At 43.5% G+C, this 17837-nt stretch overlaps 1 protein-coding gene across 1 annotated transcript in view; it reads left to right on the top strand.

Moving 5' to 3' along the window:
- The first annotated feature begins 11850 nt into the window (after positions 1-11850).
- Positions 11851-17837, top strand: part of LOC137887215 (zinc finger protein 236-like) — a 45991-nt gene continuing 40004 nt past the window's right edge. The window contains exons 1-5 of the mRNA XM_068730045.1: positions 11851-11929; positions 13556-13689; positions 16521-16685; positions 16780-16958; positions 17670-17800. Of these exons, the coding sequence (XP_068586146.1) occupies positions 11878-11929; positions 13556-13689; positions 16521-16685; positions 16780-16958; positions 17670-17800 (661 nt within the window). The 5' untranslated portion in view covers positions 11851-11877. The remainder of the gene's footprint in view (positions 11930-13555; positions 13690-16520; positions 16686-16779; positions 16959-17669; positions 17801-17837) is intronic.

The raw sequence follows: 17837 nt of genomic DNA, 5'->3' as shown, positions 1-17837 counted from the left end.
TGTCCAAGTCCAAGTGTGTGTGTGTGTGTGTGTGTGTGTGTGTGTGTGTGAGAGCGTGTGTTCTTGTGTGAGTTTGAGGTGATGTAAGGACTTTGTTATGCAAGTGAAGATGACATTTTACTCTCATGTGCTTACGCATGGTTTCCAACATTTCCACAAAATTTCATTTTAAGAATATTTCCATCACCTGTGGTCATGTGGACTGGGTCACGACCGAAAGAATTAGATCGCGGGTACAATGGATTTCCTCAGGAGGGCGGCGGGCGTCTCCCTCAGAGATAGGGTGAGAAGTTGGGTCGTCCGTGAGAGACTCGGAGTAGAGCCGCTGCTCCTTTGTCGTGGAAAGGAGCCATGTTGAGGTGGTTTCGGGCATCTGGTGAGGATGCCACCTGGGCGCCTCCCTAGGGAGGTGTTCCAGGCCTGACCGGCTGGGAGGAGACCCCGAGGGAGGCCCGGGGACCAGGTGGAGGGACTATATCTCCAAACTGGTCCTGGGAGCGCCTCGGGATCCCCCCAGTCAGAGCTGGCTGATGTGGCACCGGGAAAGGGAAGTTTGGGGGTCCACCTGCTGGAGCTGTTGCCCCCGAGACCCGATCCCAGATAAGATGAGATGAGATGAATATTTCCATAACTTGAAATTGTAGACAACTTAAAAAAGTTTACAACGCATTTCATTCCCAAGACACAAAAGTCCAAATCACTTTTCCAAAACGTGGTTTTGAACGACAGTGTAGGCTCCATGACAACCATGAACCTGCATGACATAATCAGATGAAGCAGTTGTGTTTTGTGCTGCTCAGGTTGTACACTGTTGTGTTGTAAAGAAAGACCTAGAATGAAGATGGCCATGCGCCAGATTATGGCATGTTGGAATTTTTTTTTTGTTGGCATTTGGAAAGTACCTGGGGAACAAGTAAACACACGGACATGAGTACATTTAGGTGACTCCCAGTGTCACTTGTTTAAAGCCCAGGACTATTGACGGTCCATGAAACATGATTTCAGCTGGAGGAGCTATAGAGGTCAGGACCCGTATTACCTGCTTTGCAGACACTTACAAAATCTGAAATAGTACTATATCTAAAACCTGCTTACACACCCACTCAGCTAACCTTCGCCTCAAACACTCTCACTCACCATCATACCCACCTCCACACTCACTCACTTCCCTGTCTGTACGGACAAGTTGAAATTGATATTGCCACTACCGCTAATAGTACTACTGCTACTGTTACTGCTATTACTGCAGTTGAAACTGACCACAGTAAGAGTAGTTGTGGTTCACACTGTCAGGACTAACATCAGCAATCCAGTGATTCACCGTTGAAAGTAAACCTGGGAGATTTTTAAGAGACAGATTGAAGAAGGAATGGTAAACACCTACGTCAGCCCGTTTGTAGCACCGCCTTTCATCGAGCAGCACAAGACATTACACTGCCTTCATTTTCACATAGCTGTCAAACTACAGCATGCCTACTAGTTCTAGTCAACTGATCTGTCGTGTAAAATATTACCAAACTGTATTTAATATATTTCTATTTAAAAATAAAATAAATCATGCATTTTAATCTGATGTATTTAAATGAATTCCTGAGCACATTTGGACATGAAAATAGCTAGTTTTGTGAATTACCCAAAAAGGTTTTTCGTCCTCATTTAATCTAACCATTTGGCAGTACATCGGCAGCCCACTAGTTGGCGCTCTGAGGTCCAGGGGTTGAGAATTATCGGCACCGTTGTGTCTGTATCAGAAACTCTGCGTGTTTCTCAGACGTATTGGCCGGCGGTCCTCAGAGATCAATCATCTTCTAAAAAAAAGTGATATCCTCGTCAGCTTGGCTCTTACTTAGCTGCTCACTACAAGTAAAGTTGCATGGCTACGTGTGTGCTAGCTGTCATTCCAACCAAACAGGTTGAAGCTGGAGCAGTGAACCATACATGGCGTGCTGAATTGAACAGTGCATACTAATGTACAAATCACACTTCAGGCCGACAGAGCCTTGTATTGGTTCTCCATTCACATCAACTTACAGTTTACATTCACCAGCTTTATATGGTAAATACAATGAACAGTATATTCACCTCCAAGTTGGTCTGCAATTGTGAAACTTAACAAACAGTTGTTTCGCAGCACACTAAACACACTAAACACACACACACACACACAGACATCTTGAGTTGCCCTGCACTTACCCTGATCTTGCTAATTATATCCAAGGCGTGTGTGTTGGTGTGTGTCTGTGTCCGCGACTGTGTGTTTGACTTTCCTACTTATGCCACAGACAGCTGTTGTTTGTATTGCCCCGAGTGCTTGAAGCGACTTTGTAATTAGGCCTATCTGTGTTTTACTTTACTCCAGTGATGTGTGTGTGTGTGTGTGTGTGCGTGCGTGTGTGTGTGTGTGTGTGTGTGTGCGGGGAGGAAGAGAAGCACAACCCCTCCCCACCTCCAACGCCACCAGCACCATGCCAATTCCCAACACCCTACCCACCCCCAATCGTTGCTGCAAAGTCGAGCCTGAACCATCCACACACACACACACACACACACACACACACACACACACACACACACACACACACACACACACACACACACACACACACACAGCTCCGGCCAGTAACAATAGCTCCGACACAGAAGCCATGTTCAAAACAGCTGACATTGAAAAGTGTCAGTTTGTGACCTCATTCCGAAAGAATTGAGGACGTATGGGGTGTATATGGGGTGTATGTTTGTGTGGAATCACACTGAGACGATATTCATCGCAGTCCACCGGCTTATCAAAGCTGCTTTTACCCACAGAAACCTGTTGCCCCGAGCAGCAAACTAAGCCAGCTAATTTATTTAAAACCAAGGCGAGAGTCAACAAAAGTTGCGTGAATCAGGATCATTTCGAGTGTTTCGTATTATCTCGAAGACTTGACGAGGAAAGTTTGAGTTTGAAAAACACGGGTCTCAAATAGGAAGGTGAGGGAGGAAATCATGGCAAGGCATTTCTTTTTTCTTTTTTTTTTTTTAGCAAGATGGGGGATGGGTGGCTTTTTAGATTGTCCCTCCTCCCTCTTCCTCTGTCTTTTTTTTCTCTCTTCCCTCTCATCTTTGTTCAAGGGCTGCCTGGCTAAAACAAGCCGCCCCAGCACACTGAAGGAAAGTCACAATAAATGAGTCAAAAGTGGTCTGGCAAGACATTGTCACTGACTGTGAGTTGGTGTGTTTGCTTGAGATATTGTAGATTATTATTGCGTGGTGGTGGTGGTGGTGGTGTGTGTGTGTGTGTGTGTGTGTGTGTGTGTGTGGGGTTGTGTATGTGTGTGTGTGTGTGTGTGTGTGTGTGTGTGTGTGTGTGTGTGTGTGTGTGTGGTTGTGCACATGAGAATGAGTTGGTGTGGTGTCAGGGGAGTTGCAGGAAAGTGAGCACAAAATGAATGACAAAACATACGCACACATATTTAGACTATTCATACATTTAAAAACCAGAAGCAAAACCTGTATTGCTTTGTTACAATACAGCATCGTTCTTACTCTTTTTATTCCATTCTGCAATGAATAATACATTTTTTAAAAAATCATCTCTCTTTCTTCCTCCCCCCCTTCATCACCATACTACAAGTGGCTCTGGTGTATCTCCTGCTTTAATGACCACTGATGACGCACAAACACAATTTCAAACTCCATCTATATGCTGTGGGTAGGCAGGGACACACAAAGCCTCTCACTGAAAACCCCTCTCTCTCTCTCTCTCTCTCTCTCTCTCTCTCTCTCTCTCTCTCTCTCTCTCTCTCTCTCTCTCTCACAAAGCCTGCATGCCTCTCATTTGTAAATCACTTAAAAGCATGACAAATGAGCATTGGAAGTTTCAGAGCGTCCCTCTTGAAAAGCATTTTTTAAGTCTCTCATTCGCACCTCTCCTCCGACACACCGCCGCATTGTGCTAAACTAGGAATACAGCTCGGCGTTCAGACGCACGGTTATGGTCACTTAATTGCCATCGGGACGGTGGCAGGTCAGTGTGATTCGGCTGATTACATTCAGAGGTTCTAGTAGCGGAGCAGAAAAGGAGTTTTGTAGTTGTGAAATGATTTGAGAGCCAGAGAATGTTCGACTGAAATCCAAAACAAAGGAGTCTTGTCCACAACACTAATCCCACAGGAACATTTCTGCCATAGACGGGGAATTACTCTGTATTTCAATCATGTGATGGGCCATCAAGCAGGGGGTTACAGCATTTTCTTGTGCGTTTGGGTCTGAGCTGATGGCCAGCGCCAAGGAATTTACCATGATAGTATTTTACAATAGAGGTACTAACGTGTATTTCAACAAGGATCATACAGGAAAGGGAGGGGTAATGCATTTACAGCACAAATGAAGTAGATATCTCCCACTGCAGGCAAACAAATACATGTGTTCATTAAAAAGAATATATAGGAGGAGAGGTTTTGGGTCGACATTGACTTTTAGTCCCTGGTCTGTAGATTCGTTATCTTTGGGAACAAAAAATGTAAAACATTTCACGTAGAGAAGGACAAATATTGACAAGACAACATCTTATACTGTCCACTTCTTAGCCCTTAATCCACTACTCATTTTACCCCACTACATGTATTTGTACTTCTACTGGTTTCTTTACGGTTTTACATAAAACATGCAATAAAGATGATAACTAAGGGATTAAACCAGTGGTTTCAAACCTCTTTGTTAAAGCAGCGTCTAGTCCTGGTCACATGTTTGGGAAATAATCTAATATTATATCTTTTTTTTTTTTAAATTTTTTAAATCTAATCTTATTTTGTTGTTGTCGTCTTCCCTCTCCCATGAATCATCTTGCGACGCTTCAGACTTTTTGTCAACATTTTGAACTGTTTCACCACTGGCTGGTAGACGAGCCTTGCACACGTAATTATATGATCAAAAATATGTAACCACACACTTTTCAGAACAATGCTAGCTGTCAACGATGACTGGATGTTTGACTGTCTGTCTACGGACGAGACAGTCATTACAGACACAAGATGAGACTTTGGTGCCAGTCGTTGCATCAAACAGAGACAAACTTTGAGTCACAGGTGATCCATGATCTCTTACATGTGCTTCAATGTCACTGGGATCACAACGTCTACAGTTTAGTGTGTGTGTGTGTGTTCAAAACCTATTTGACAAATAATACAAAATGTTGAATTATACTATAACAATAATAGATGTTGCGATCAACAATATGGTCACAGCTTCTTCTTATTTATAGACCACTGTGGGTTTGCAAACCCATTGTAATATTTCTTAGTTATAGGCTACCTGTGATCACGTTGACACTGTGAATTATGTGTTTTGTAATGTGACACAACAACAACAAAAAACACTGGTTAGCTACCGATTTGGCTGCCAAGCAATCGTTGCTATCCTCACATAGAAACCCTGACGAAAGAGTAACACATAGAGGAATCATGTTGCACAGCAGTTGACTACTTGTATGGAACTCCCCCGGGACGCTGAGCGTGCTTTTTATTCTCAGAAGCCATAAAATATAGTAGGGAAGTCTGTGCTGTTGCTTTCACTTCACCTTTTGTGTGTGTGTGTGTGTGTGTGTGTGTGTGTGTGTTATCTCTGTCTTAATGAGACAAATGAGCCACGTTGTCCTTGAGCTCAGCTTGCAAATTGACGGCAGAAATAGGAGATAATTTGGTCTGATCTATACGCTTGTTTGAGGAGCAGCGGTATAGCTCTTAGGCCTGGCAATTTAAACTGATACAACCATCACATCTTCATGATCCAACGATAAATATGCTCTAATGAAAAATGAATGAGGTATACTTTGTCAAAAGGATACATTATTTATCCCTGCACGAGGTTTCAACACCTCCATTAAGCGTCTGGTCACTCCCTCCAGGGCTGTTATCAATGCCACTTCACCACAACACACGCGGTGAAAGGGTTCCACGTCACATCAAAGTTTTCAGCCTTTATTTCTGCACTTTGGGGCCTTTGTCCCCCCGAAACAACTGCACATATGCACGCCTCTGCTCCCACACCACCACCACCACCACCCCTCTTGTGTCTTTGTATCAGACCCCTGCCTCATGCCTATTGTCATGTTAATGACCTGTTTGCTCTGTTTTGCAGGAGCCCACCATCCATCAAAGCGCCTCCCAGCTTTTCATCTCACACAGTGCGTCTCCTACCTGTAATTAGGTTTGGGCGAGGGAGAAGATGGATTTTTTTTGTTAGCACCCTGCAGAGGGAAAAGAAGACATTAGGAAGTCTCCATGGCTGTTCTGGGACCAGCCTTTAATGGCGTCTAATTGATCTGAGCTGCCATGAGGCTATGGCTTCGTGTGGTAGGAGGCTGATTATCCTTACGTGTCATCCTCAGCGCACGAGCGTTAGCTCAGCGCTCGGGCTCTTACAGTCTGATGAGGTGGGCGCACGCATGTGTGTGTGTGTGCATGTGTGGGCAAATATCACTATAATTTCCATTTGCTCTGCATCTGTGTGACTGAAAGGTGAAGGGGGGGGGGGGGGTTCCTGTTTGTGCTCGTGTCTGTGTGTGCATTGCATTCAGGCAGTCACAGATTAGTATGCACCGTATTCCTGTGTGTACAAACGGTGACTACGTATGTGTGTACTTTTTTTTTCTTACAAGCGTGTGCGCGTGTTTTAGGGAGAGGCTGCGCTGCGGTCAGAATAATTTAACGTCCAGATGTGCTGAAGCTTGGGGGGGGGGGGGGGGGGGGGGAATCGATACCGACGATGGCTCCCAAAGCAGGTGATGAGCATACTGTCATAATGCAGTAAGGATGGAGAGGGATTAATATTTAACGGTAATCTGGACTGAACAGATGGACGTCCGTAAAAGCGTTGAGGAGCGAGAGGATGAATTCATATCAAGGCCACGTTACCACGGTAAACAGCAATATAACTTAGAATAATTAACTCGCGTTTAGATTACGGCCTGTAAAATGTAATCATTCAGCACAGGGTGCAGGATGTCAATAAAACACTTGAACCTACATTTAAGTGAAAGGGAAGAAGAGAAACGTTTAAGGAACAAAGGGGTAACAACCTTGTGCTGATAAGGACTTAGAATATATATTACAATGTTAGCTTTTTTTTTTTTTTTTTACACAAGTGCCTTGTGTAGTTTAGCTCTGTTTCATGACATAGTTCATAGTCGTATGCTGGTAGCCTGTTAGTGTACTTCTTTGATATGTAATAAAAAAGTACTTACCTCGATAAATGCAAGTGTTGTTTCCTGTACTTCACTTGTACTCGCTGGTGTCCAATGAGTATTTCCTGTGTACTCCAGTACCCGGTACACCCATGTGCTCATCTAAAGCATGTTATTGAAAAGATAAGATTACACCAGGGATCGGATTACGTGACTATCTCGGAGCAACCCTGGCTACATTACAAGCACTTCATCAGAATATTCTCTTCTGTTAAAAGTGTCCCTTCGTGACGGCGTATGAACACCAATCTAAGAATGGGAAGAGCGAATGCAAAAAATGATTTTCTGTACGTGTTTACTTCCACGTGTTCATATACTGTGGGGACATCCATGCTGCTCTGCTGACCTTCAGCATGAAATGAAAAGTGTCTGATGCCTCTGGTGTGTTTGGAGGGGCTTTCTCTTTCCGAAGATGGACAGCCATGCATTATTGATTCCAAAACACTCCTGCAATGCTATTTCATCTTTCCAGCACAGCTGACCGTGAATTGGGCTTTACCTTTTTCCGGTTTAGTTTTTATTAATGTGTGCACCTTTTAGATTGGCTGCATTCTTTTTCTGTAATGCTTTCTCTTCCCCCCCCCCCCCCCCCCCCCTTCCCTATAACACCCAGTGGGAGGCTTAACGGTAGATATGCAGAAACAACTCCCTTATCTCCACATCCCACTACACGGTACGCTGACAGAGAATTGCGAAAGACAAAAGACAAAAGGTAGGCAAAGACCGTGGAACAATGGATGGTTAAAATACTACCTAATGGTTATCGCACCAACTCTGTCACACCTAACAGCATTTATTTGACAGTATTTGAGCTTCGCAGCACAGCCGTTATTCAAACACACACCCGAGCGCTGAGGCCCCTCGAGTACGTATGCATATCAAGCACACGGATGTTCCTATGGTGTTTACTGCACAGGCTGCGCATATGCTGTACGCTCACACTCCAATGAACATGTTATATGCTCGCATACTCCAAACCTCTAATTCCTCTGTCTCACTGTGCTCTACTTGTGTAATTTTAATATTCATGCCATTGCTCGTTTATATTTAATCGTCATATTTCTGGCTCCTCTTTTGTAGCTGCAACATGCAAAAGGTGACATGACATGCTTGATTTTTTTTTTATTTTTGTGTCTTTAACTTTTACAATAAAACATAAAAACCTTTTTTTTTTTCCCGCAAGGGCCAAAAGCTTCTGATCTAAAGCAGAGAGCCAGCAGACCGGCGAGTGTTGCTGAGCGTGGCCTTACCTCCCCGGTGCCCTGTTGAGGATGGTCACAGGGGAGGACGCCCATGGCAACCACGGCTGTCGGATGCTGTTTCCACGATAGCCGAAGAATGATTGGTTTCGTGGATCCGGACAGCGCTCTGCGACAGCGCAGTGGGAGACTCGGCCTCACCTGGGAGAAGAAACGCTGGCAGGATGTGAAATGTTAGTGAACAAGGTCGTTCCAAGGGTCATTGTGAGACCTGTCACCCCGTCTCCCCCCCCGTCTCCCCCCGCCATCAAGAAATCTACAGCCCGGCCTCGTGCTACATTTGGAGAATATTGTGTCTGAATTTATCCTTTGTTTGAGATGGAAGTCCGACTTGGGCTTTGTCTGCTCTCTGCGTGAGGTGGTGGTGAATCTGCAGACAACAATGTCCTGGTCTGAAAGGGGAAATGCACAAGCCAAAATCAGCAAGGACACCCTGCAGGCAATGGTTGCTTCTGTTCTAACTGTGAAGTCTGGTGTCATTGAATTTGCAGTAGAGGCTTCTGACTGCAAAGGAGCTTTTTTTTTTTTTCTTTTTTTTCCTCTAGATACCTCATCTGCAAAGTGCTGCAAACAAGCACCGCATTTTCAAGTCTGACTCATGTCTAGCCCGGTCTGTGGAAAAGCGTAGCCAGTATCATTGATGTCAGTGCCGTTGGTGAGGCTTGTTACCATGAACGACAAGGCTGGAGATGTAACTCAACAACTGCGGCTCCCTCTCGCACTCTCACAGTTTAGCGCGTCTCCGACAGAGGTGGGCTTCCTGACAAATCCCACTCCCAGAGAGTCCGTGACAATTTTAATGATTGATCACTCTCCTCTTGACTGCGGTGAGAGGGAAGAGAGCAGACCGCAGAGCAAAAAGAAAAGGAGAGGGAGAAAAGAGGGGCGTGGACAATCCCACAAGGTCAGAGTGATGTCCAGCCTTTTGTTTTCAGTGGTGAGATCAGTGGCCCGTGCAGCCGCGAGGGGACAGGCAGAGTAACTGGCGGCCTGGCAGGAACAGATGTTCTTACACAATGAACACGTATTTTGGTCGGTTGCTTATTCACTAAAAGTCGAGGGGCTTGACGTCCCATTTTTAGATACAAAGACAAATATACAGCAGAGAGTCGAGGCTTCCCACCTGTAGGCCCATATCAGGGTAAAACGCTGCTGAGGCAGTCGGGCTCCTATACGGTAGGATTAAGTCCTGCATCTATGGGCGTCTATTTATGGGCATGATAATATGTGGAAGTTTCACATAATCCTATTGTGTGTTTGTGTGTACTATATGAGGTCAAACACTTCTATTATAACATATATAAATATCATTTTATTCCATACTGGATGTTTAAGCTACTAGCTCACCACACAATTGTTCCACGTGAAATGGAAAATTTTGTTTTTCCAGTGCAACTTTGTGTAAATTGACACTAGTGGTAATTCATGGTAATTAGCTAGGAGTGAATGATAATACTACACTGCATCACATCTGCAGATACTGTAGCCCAGAGTTGACACTTTTAAAAACAGATCTGGGGTCAGGGTCAAATTAAATTATTTTAAGGAGACAAACATGAACATAAATTCTTGGACTTTCTTGTTTCTGACAATCTAAAATCGTATATGTATATGTTTCAATCACTCTGGACAGCTCTACTCTCATTCTTGCTTCGTTTTAACACACAGCCCTGCTCCCTAATGGTCTGTATTCTACATTTGTGTCAATTGAAAACATGCATTCTCTTGACTTCCTGTCATTGATTTGAAACGAGGCATGGATCTAGTCATAAGCGTGACCTAACTCATCCTGTGTTTGTTCGTGTGTGGGTGTGTGAGCTGCCTGTATGTCTTTCTGTTGGAAGGTAAGATCAGTTTCAAGTGTTCGGTAGGATATTCACCACATACCAATTTGCTGGGAGTCAATAAGTCATTCAGGTCCAGAGGAGATCTGAGTGAAACACACACGGTCTTTCCGGCTGTTTGGATCAGGGGCACAGTCCTAAACAGGAACACCAGCACAGCCGGCTTATTGGCATCTCCAGGATTATTGGCCCATAAATGACCAAAGCCATTCATAACTCATTGCCTCCCTCTGCTGGTGTTAGTGGACAGTAAAGTCCTTTTACAACGTGCCTCATGCCGTCTTAATAAAATCAATGATATCGTCTGTGGCACTCAGATGCGAGTGCAAAGCTAACATATCACACTTGTGCCTGATACACCTAAGGGCTTTAAACTACGCAATGGGTGAGATTACAGTCACCTTATCATACTGTATTTTATGGTATTTTTTATTTGCTATGCTATCAGTAATATTTCAGTAATATATCTATAGGTAGTCTACATTATGAGTCACTGCAATCAATACTGAGATTCATATCTGGTGTTTTCTCTCCTATATGTGGAACCATTAATATTCCTCTTGCAGTATAGTGTGTTTGTAATACTCAGGATAAGTTACTCTCTGTCTCTGTCCAATGACAATTACTCTTTAATCTAGGTTATTGAGTGTGTGTGTGTGTGTGTGTGTGTGTGTGTGTGTGTTGGTTAAGGAAGTGAAAAGAAGAATTGAGAACAAGATCAATAGGACCAAACTATCCTTTATTAATATCTTATATGTTTACATTTGCGAATAGTTTGACTTTTTTAATTTTTAGAAGTTATTTAATTGACAGTTTCCTTTTATGGGTATATTTTTCATGTTCACTTTCAGACAATATTTACTTTTGACAGTTATATACTGTTGGTAGAGGGTTATGGGGCAAAGATGAGATATAGGCCCCTATTAATTCTCTCTAATTAAACATTCAATTATTTTGGATTATGTGTAATTTTTCACATATGGTAGACAAAGCAGGTAATGATAAGGTGCTCTTGTGTAGGGCCTTATTATTTCAGTTATTAATGTGCTTTTGTGGTGCAAAGACCATTGCTACTACAGAAAAACAATGGGGCTTTCGGGGCCCCGGAGATACAGTAGGCCTACAGCATAAGAGCTACAGGTGGTACATCATTTACTGTAAAACAATTCAAAACATACATTTATATATGTCCCTAACCTTTAGTATTTAAGTAGGGTATTTACAATAAATTATGATATTTCAGAACAACGAAAAGTATTAAATTACCAAACTAAACCGCCACTGAAGGTGTAGGCTATGTTCTATGAATATCAAATGTATTAGTCATTCATAATTATAGAGCAACTCACTCCCTTATCGGTAGCATAAAACTAAACAAAAAGTTGTTATTGTGTGTCCACTTAAAGATGCAGGTACAATGAACTAAACGGTAGATGTCTCCCTACTCCGTGCAGCTGTGTGTCTGCATGGGTACGATGCTGTCTACAGATGACCGAATCGCCATTTTGAAAAGCAAATCGTTCACAGCACACCCGCCCTGAGTACTGGAACTATGCCGCGGGGCCGGCCTCGCAAACTGAGAGTTAAAAGCAACGACGAAACAGGTAACAAGTACCAAAATTCAACGAATAAAAAATACAGAATATGGGCTATCCAAATAACCGGCTATTATTGGGACAAACATCTCTGTAGCTTATATAATAACACTTCAATGTAGTGTATATAGTCCCCGGATATAGTATTGCGGGTGGGCTTTGCTTTGTGCGGCGAAGGAGTGATTGAGGCGGAATGATATTAATAACGTTTCGGTGGCTCTTCTTATTGGCTTCCAGTCTAAATTGGTGTCCGCGAGGGGAACAACCACGGTCTCGTGTAGCGTTAGTCAGTGTACGGCTTTTACTCTAAATATTCGTTTTTTAGTAGTTCGTCGTTAGCTTAATGTTGCTAACTAGCTCGCCTTGCTACCGCTAGCTTCGAGGCTAACACGCCAACATGTTTGCCATTGTTGTTTTGGTCCTGTGAGGCACGTTAGTAGCGAGGCTGTGCAGATGCTGCTGGTGGATCCGTCCTGCCGGACTAACGTGTTCAGAACAACTTCTCACATTCACGTATTGACACTTAGCACATGTTGAGATGTGCTGCCGGTTTGCATTCAGTGTGCTGGCATTTTGGTGTCATCCTCAGAATATAATATTTTTTGTTAGCTTAGTTGTTATGACACATTAGTTGGGTAACCCGAGCGGTATATGAACCAGCTGATGGATGTGGGCTAAGCTAACGTTAACTACTTGGCAACAAAAGACAAAATAGCATCACATTAGCGTTAACGTTAGCGACACAACAATTTCCCAGTGGGTTAACCTCCTATACGAAGCTCATTAATGGCTGTGACTGGCAGCCAAGATGGGCGTGACGCAACCAAACTGTTGACTATCTTAACAGTTGATAAAAAACACCCCAACATGTTCACAGACGAGCACTAAACTATAGAAACTTTATCTACGTTAGACTGCGAATGCGTTAGTGAGGTCGCTGTCTCAGAGAGTGAAACCAAATACAAATATATATTGTTATTGCTGTCATTATCGACAGAGGCTGATAAGGTGAATTAACAGCTTTACTGCTATTTTTACGAGCGAACCTCCATTATGTTCACAGGCCTCATTTTAAGAAGTGATATTGCTGAAAATAGTCGAATGTATTAGTAGAATACAGTAAAGGACTAGTATAGTGGGTGAGGTTGTCTCAAATGAATATCCATCCAACAACATTGTTATATGCAACAAAAACAAAATGTCACAGTCAAAGCTTAAAAATGCAGAATATGAGAAATATACCAAACAGGCTCACTTCACAACTATTGCAGTCATTGTTAGCAAAGGCAACAACAAGTAATGAGTGTGTGTGTGTGTGTGTGTGTGTGTGTGTGTGTGTGTGTGTGTGTGTGTGTGTCTCCTTAGTAAACTACCACATCAATATCTGCCACTACTTTGAAATTACAGAGTGAGGATTATCATATGTTGAAGTGTATAAAAAATACTTTGGTTTTAATGGGGGTTTTTTAAACGTAAAGCCACTGTAATTGAAGTATAAATATATATATATATATATATATATATATATATATATATATATATATCATGTACTTCAGCTATTCCTGTCACGAGAGAAAGCCTCTTGCACCGAATGAAAACATTGAAGTGATCTCTCTTGTACTCAATCGGATGCAGATCCCAGTGACAATAAGGGGGGGAGTTTCAGTGATGGAGAACTCAAGGACAAGAAGTGCACAATATGCGGCCAGATCTTCACCACCGAGAGCCAGCTGCAGAGGCATCTCCGCGAACACGAGGTCAACGACAAGGTAAGCACCGCACACGCGTGTCGGCCCTCGAGCCGGAGGCAAGAACGAGGTCGTTTTAAGCCCCGTGAAGATATGTTGCTCTCTTATCATCAGCGCATGTATTTGTGTTGTTCTTACGATTCCACCCATTCAGATCTTGAATAACCACATCCACTTCAGTAGAACCATATTATTATTATTATTATTAACCTCTCAACAGCCAGTTGAGATTCAAAAGCCTTTCAGAGTGGGTGTCACAGTGCAGCTGGGCTGGAGGTTTGAGCTGGGAGCATTGGAGCCCTTACAGGAGGGAGTAGTGAGAGTAGTGAGAGTAGTGAGAGTAGTGAGAGTAGTGAGAGTAGTGAGAGTAGTGGACCTGTTGCTGGATTACCTTCACCAAGTACAACGAAAGCTCAACTCTTCCCCTGAGTTTGGGAGAACTATGTCCCAGCTGCCAGTTGGATTTGGGTCAAAGCTAGTTAGTGTCTTTCCGTCAGAGCTGGAGGTGTCAGCACAGATGATTTTTTTTTTTTAAGTAAAGGAAGTTTAAAGCTGCCATAAACGCCATTTGTTATTTGACAGATTTAGGTCTCAACTTATTCTGCCAGTCACAATATTTGGTGCTTTCAAAAGCCTCTGCGCTGTGCTGTTACCCAGTAGCTGCATGCTTCTTTCTTTTTTTAATCATTCACACAGACACATCTGGGGGTTATTTACTTATTTATTATTTACTTATGCAACGCTACATTAGAGCCACAGCATTCTGCATCACCACATGTTTTCAGTTAACGGGGTGAGATGCAAATAAGCTCAGCCTCAGTCGGGTTGATTAGTTGAGCTGCTGCTGAATACGACGTGATGCTGGACTGCTGTATCTGGAAAGCAGTGGAGCACAAAAACATGCCGTGTCATCTGCTCCCGAACTTTGAACTGCTATGACACAGTCTCGGCTCCCGGATGAGTGAAAAATCAATGTGGGCCGTAGTTACCGGCCGCATCAGTCATAATGCATCGAGTGGATTTGTTGTGAGCCGTTCCAGGCGGAAGTGAATTCAGTTACTTTGTTTTGCATTGCTGCTCTATTTTTTTTTTTTGTGTGTTGGTGCAGAGCACTTATTGCAGAACTATAACTGATACTTTGCTCCGGAGGACCGCACAGAACGTTGCTCAATGGTGCGGCCTCTCCCCTCTCTGGCGCCCGATAAAAGTGTTAAAAAGCACAGCGAATATTATTCCCCCCCTTTTTCTCCTAGATGTTGAATCACAGCCGCAATTTCCCTCCGCCGCGGTGTTTACCGGCCGGTAATAATGAATCCGTTTCCGTGGCTGTTTGTCTGAATTTCATTCCCTCTTCCCATACTGTGTGGCCCTGCACGAGAAAAAATCTTAAAGTACATATTGCACTAACTCAAAAACATAAATCTTCACAGTTAGCAGCCGCTGAGTCACCAGATGAGTCTGCTAACAGTGCTTTGTAACGTCTGATAATCAGCATGTGTTCAGATACAGCGTGAAGGCGTATGATGGGGATGTTTTCACTCTTCAGTGGCCTACTTAATATGATAAAATAATGCATGTTTTTAAAAGTACACGTACACAATAAAGTGCATTAATTCATGTTAATGATGCAGATTTTTGTAGTCATTAATCCACGATTGAATATTTGCCGATATCTTTACGGCAACACATCTTTGTCCTCTTTCTTTTTTTAAGATCTCTTTCCGTCTGGGTGTCTCTCTCTGTCAGTGCTCCCTCCCTCACACACACACACACACACTACACACACACACACACACTACACACATAATCACAGACAGGTGAAGGGGCTTGGTCCTTCACTTCATGCTATTAACGACAACGTGAACGTAAAGACAACAACTCCTGTCTTTTTTTCTGTCCTCTCTCGGCCGTCTCTTCTGCCATGAAAACACAATAATCGGACACTACGTTGCTTAATTTGCAGCTGCGCCTGCGTTTTGAGGACCACTTACATGTTTTATGGCCACTATGCTCACTCACATGGACACGCTCTCTCCAGGCTGAACAGAAAGCAGCCTCGGGGTCTGCCGCTCTGAGTAATGCTTACCGGTGTCGGCGCCGCTCTCGGCCTTCAGCGCAGTCAGAAAGTACTCTGAAATTAAGTCAGTCAGCTCCTCTAATAGAAATGGAATTCAATATTGGAGCCGTTTCTGCCTCACTTAAGTAGGGATGGGTATCGTTTGGGTTTTTTCCGATACCGGTGCTAAAACGATACTTTTAAAACGATACCGGTGCCTAAACGGTGCCTGAACCGATACTTTAATAAAAAAACAAACACACAAAACGATGATTGACGACATTAAAGAAAGGCTTTTTTTATTGCCAAGGCAATTTGTTTTCTTCAAATTGAACAATATATTAACTGTTTGAAGTATACTATAAATATAGATAAATACAAAACACTTGGCTTCAAACTACAGCTTCAAACTTTTTAACTTCAAACTATGAACAATATATTAACTGTTAACAACAGTTTACAGCATACTTAAATAAATATAAATAAACTTCAGCAATTCTCTTGCAGAAATATGAGCATGTTTGCCTTGGCACCGAAAGGCACCGAAAGGAAGCACCGAACGTATTTCAGTCGACTCAGGCACCGAAAGGAAGCACCGATATTGGCACCGGTTTTCGGTACCCAACCCTACACTTAAGTAGGACAGCGGGAGAGTATGGGGAGAAAGCTTCCACAGCAAATGCAGTTCCTTAAGTTCGTTAAGAGAGTGAGAATAGACAACAAGGACATGAAGTCTGAGATCTTTCACCCTCACACCGTTAACCGCTTTCTTCAATCTGTCCTCCCACCCTTGCAGCCTCATCGATGTGACCAGTGCCCGCAGACGTTCAATGTGGAGTTCAACCTCACGCTCCACAGGTCCACGCACACCACCTCCGACTTCACCTGCCCCGTTTGCAATAAGCGGTTCTCCCGCATCGCCAGCCTCAAATCTCACATCATGCTGCACGAGAAGGAGGAGGTCAGTCCGACACGAAACTCTCATTGATGACCTATTTCCTACCAGGTTAGGGAGTAACACGTCCCTTCTGCTTTTGTCTCCTCTGCCCCCGCAGAATTTGATCTGCGTGGAGTGCGGAGACGAGTTCATTCTTCAGAGCCAGCTGTCCCTGCACTTGGACGAGCACCGCAAGGAACTGTCGGGCGTCAAGGTCTACACCTGCAAGAGCTGCGATAAGGAGTTCAAGACGTCCGCACACCTCAAGGAGCACATGAAGAGTCACGTCAAGATGAGGTCAGGCGGGGCTGCAAATGCTGATTTATTTCATTTGACCGGGTCAGGTGGGAAAGTGCTTGAAGTTAAAAGGGGAACATGAATCTTAACGGGTTTCAAAAGTAACTATGAGGGCCTTGTTCTAGGCCATTTACAGTCAAAAGCCGACCACTGTGGTGATGACATTGGGGATTACAGCTGCCCACGGAGAGTGTTTTACATCTCATTTTATTTTCCAATTTTTTGTGACACTTAATTACACAGAGGCAGTGTGTGTGTGTGTGTGTGTGTGTGAGAGAGTGACTGTGAGTCATGGAGACAGAGGGGCATCTGAAACAGCAGTTAGACTATCAAGGGGCAGGAAAAGACACTTTTAGTCAAATTCTTCATTCCACATGAATTCATTTTCTGTTCAAAATGCAATGAGCTGTGGTTGAGGATGTAAATTGCACCGGCTGCATGAGGACATGCACAGTACACCATGGGGTTCAACAGAAAGTTGTGTACGTTGTCATTCATCCTCGCACACAACATGCAGTCTTACAGCCTTATACAAGGACAGCAGTCCTCAGCGCTGTGTGCAAATGTCATGCTTAACTGTGAGCTTACTGTACAGTTACAGTGACTTACTAATCTAGACGTCCTCTCTAGTATTCATCAAAATGACTACTTTTTCATTAATATTCATTTCATCTCCTAGCTCCTATTTTTGTGCGTTTACTTGTTCCGCAGGCCGCTCAGCTCTAGTTCCAGAAACTACAAGAAAAACATTGACCGCAGCGCGTTCCAAAACGGCTGCCACCACTGCGGAAAGGCTTTCAAAAAGCCCAGCCAGCTTGTTCGGCACATACGAATACACACGGGTGAGTGACAAGCACAGAAAAAAAAAATGGATCGCCA

Source organism: Cebidichthys violaceus, unplaced genomic scaffold, assembly GCF_023349555.1.
Source record: "Cebidichthys violaceus isolate CVI_PGR_0920_01 unplaced genomic scaffold, fCebVio1.0.p SCAF_49, whole genome shotgun sequence".
Lineage (NCBI taxonomy): Eukaryota > Metazoa > Chordata > Actinopteri > Perciformes > Stichaeidae > Cebidichthys > Cebidichthys violaceus.
Note: the sequence above shows the minus strand (reverse complement) of the source record. Positions and strands in the feature narration are given on the sequence as shown.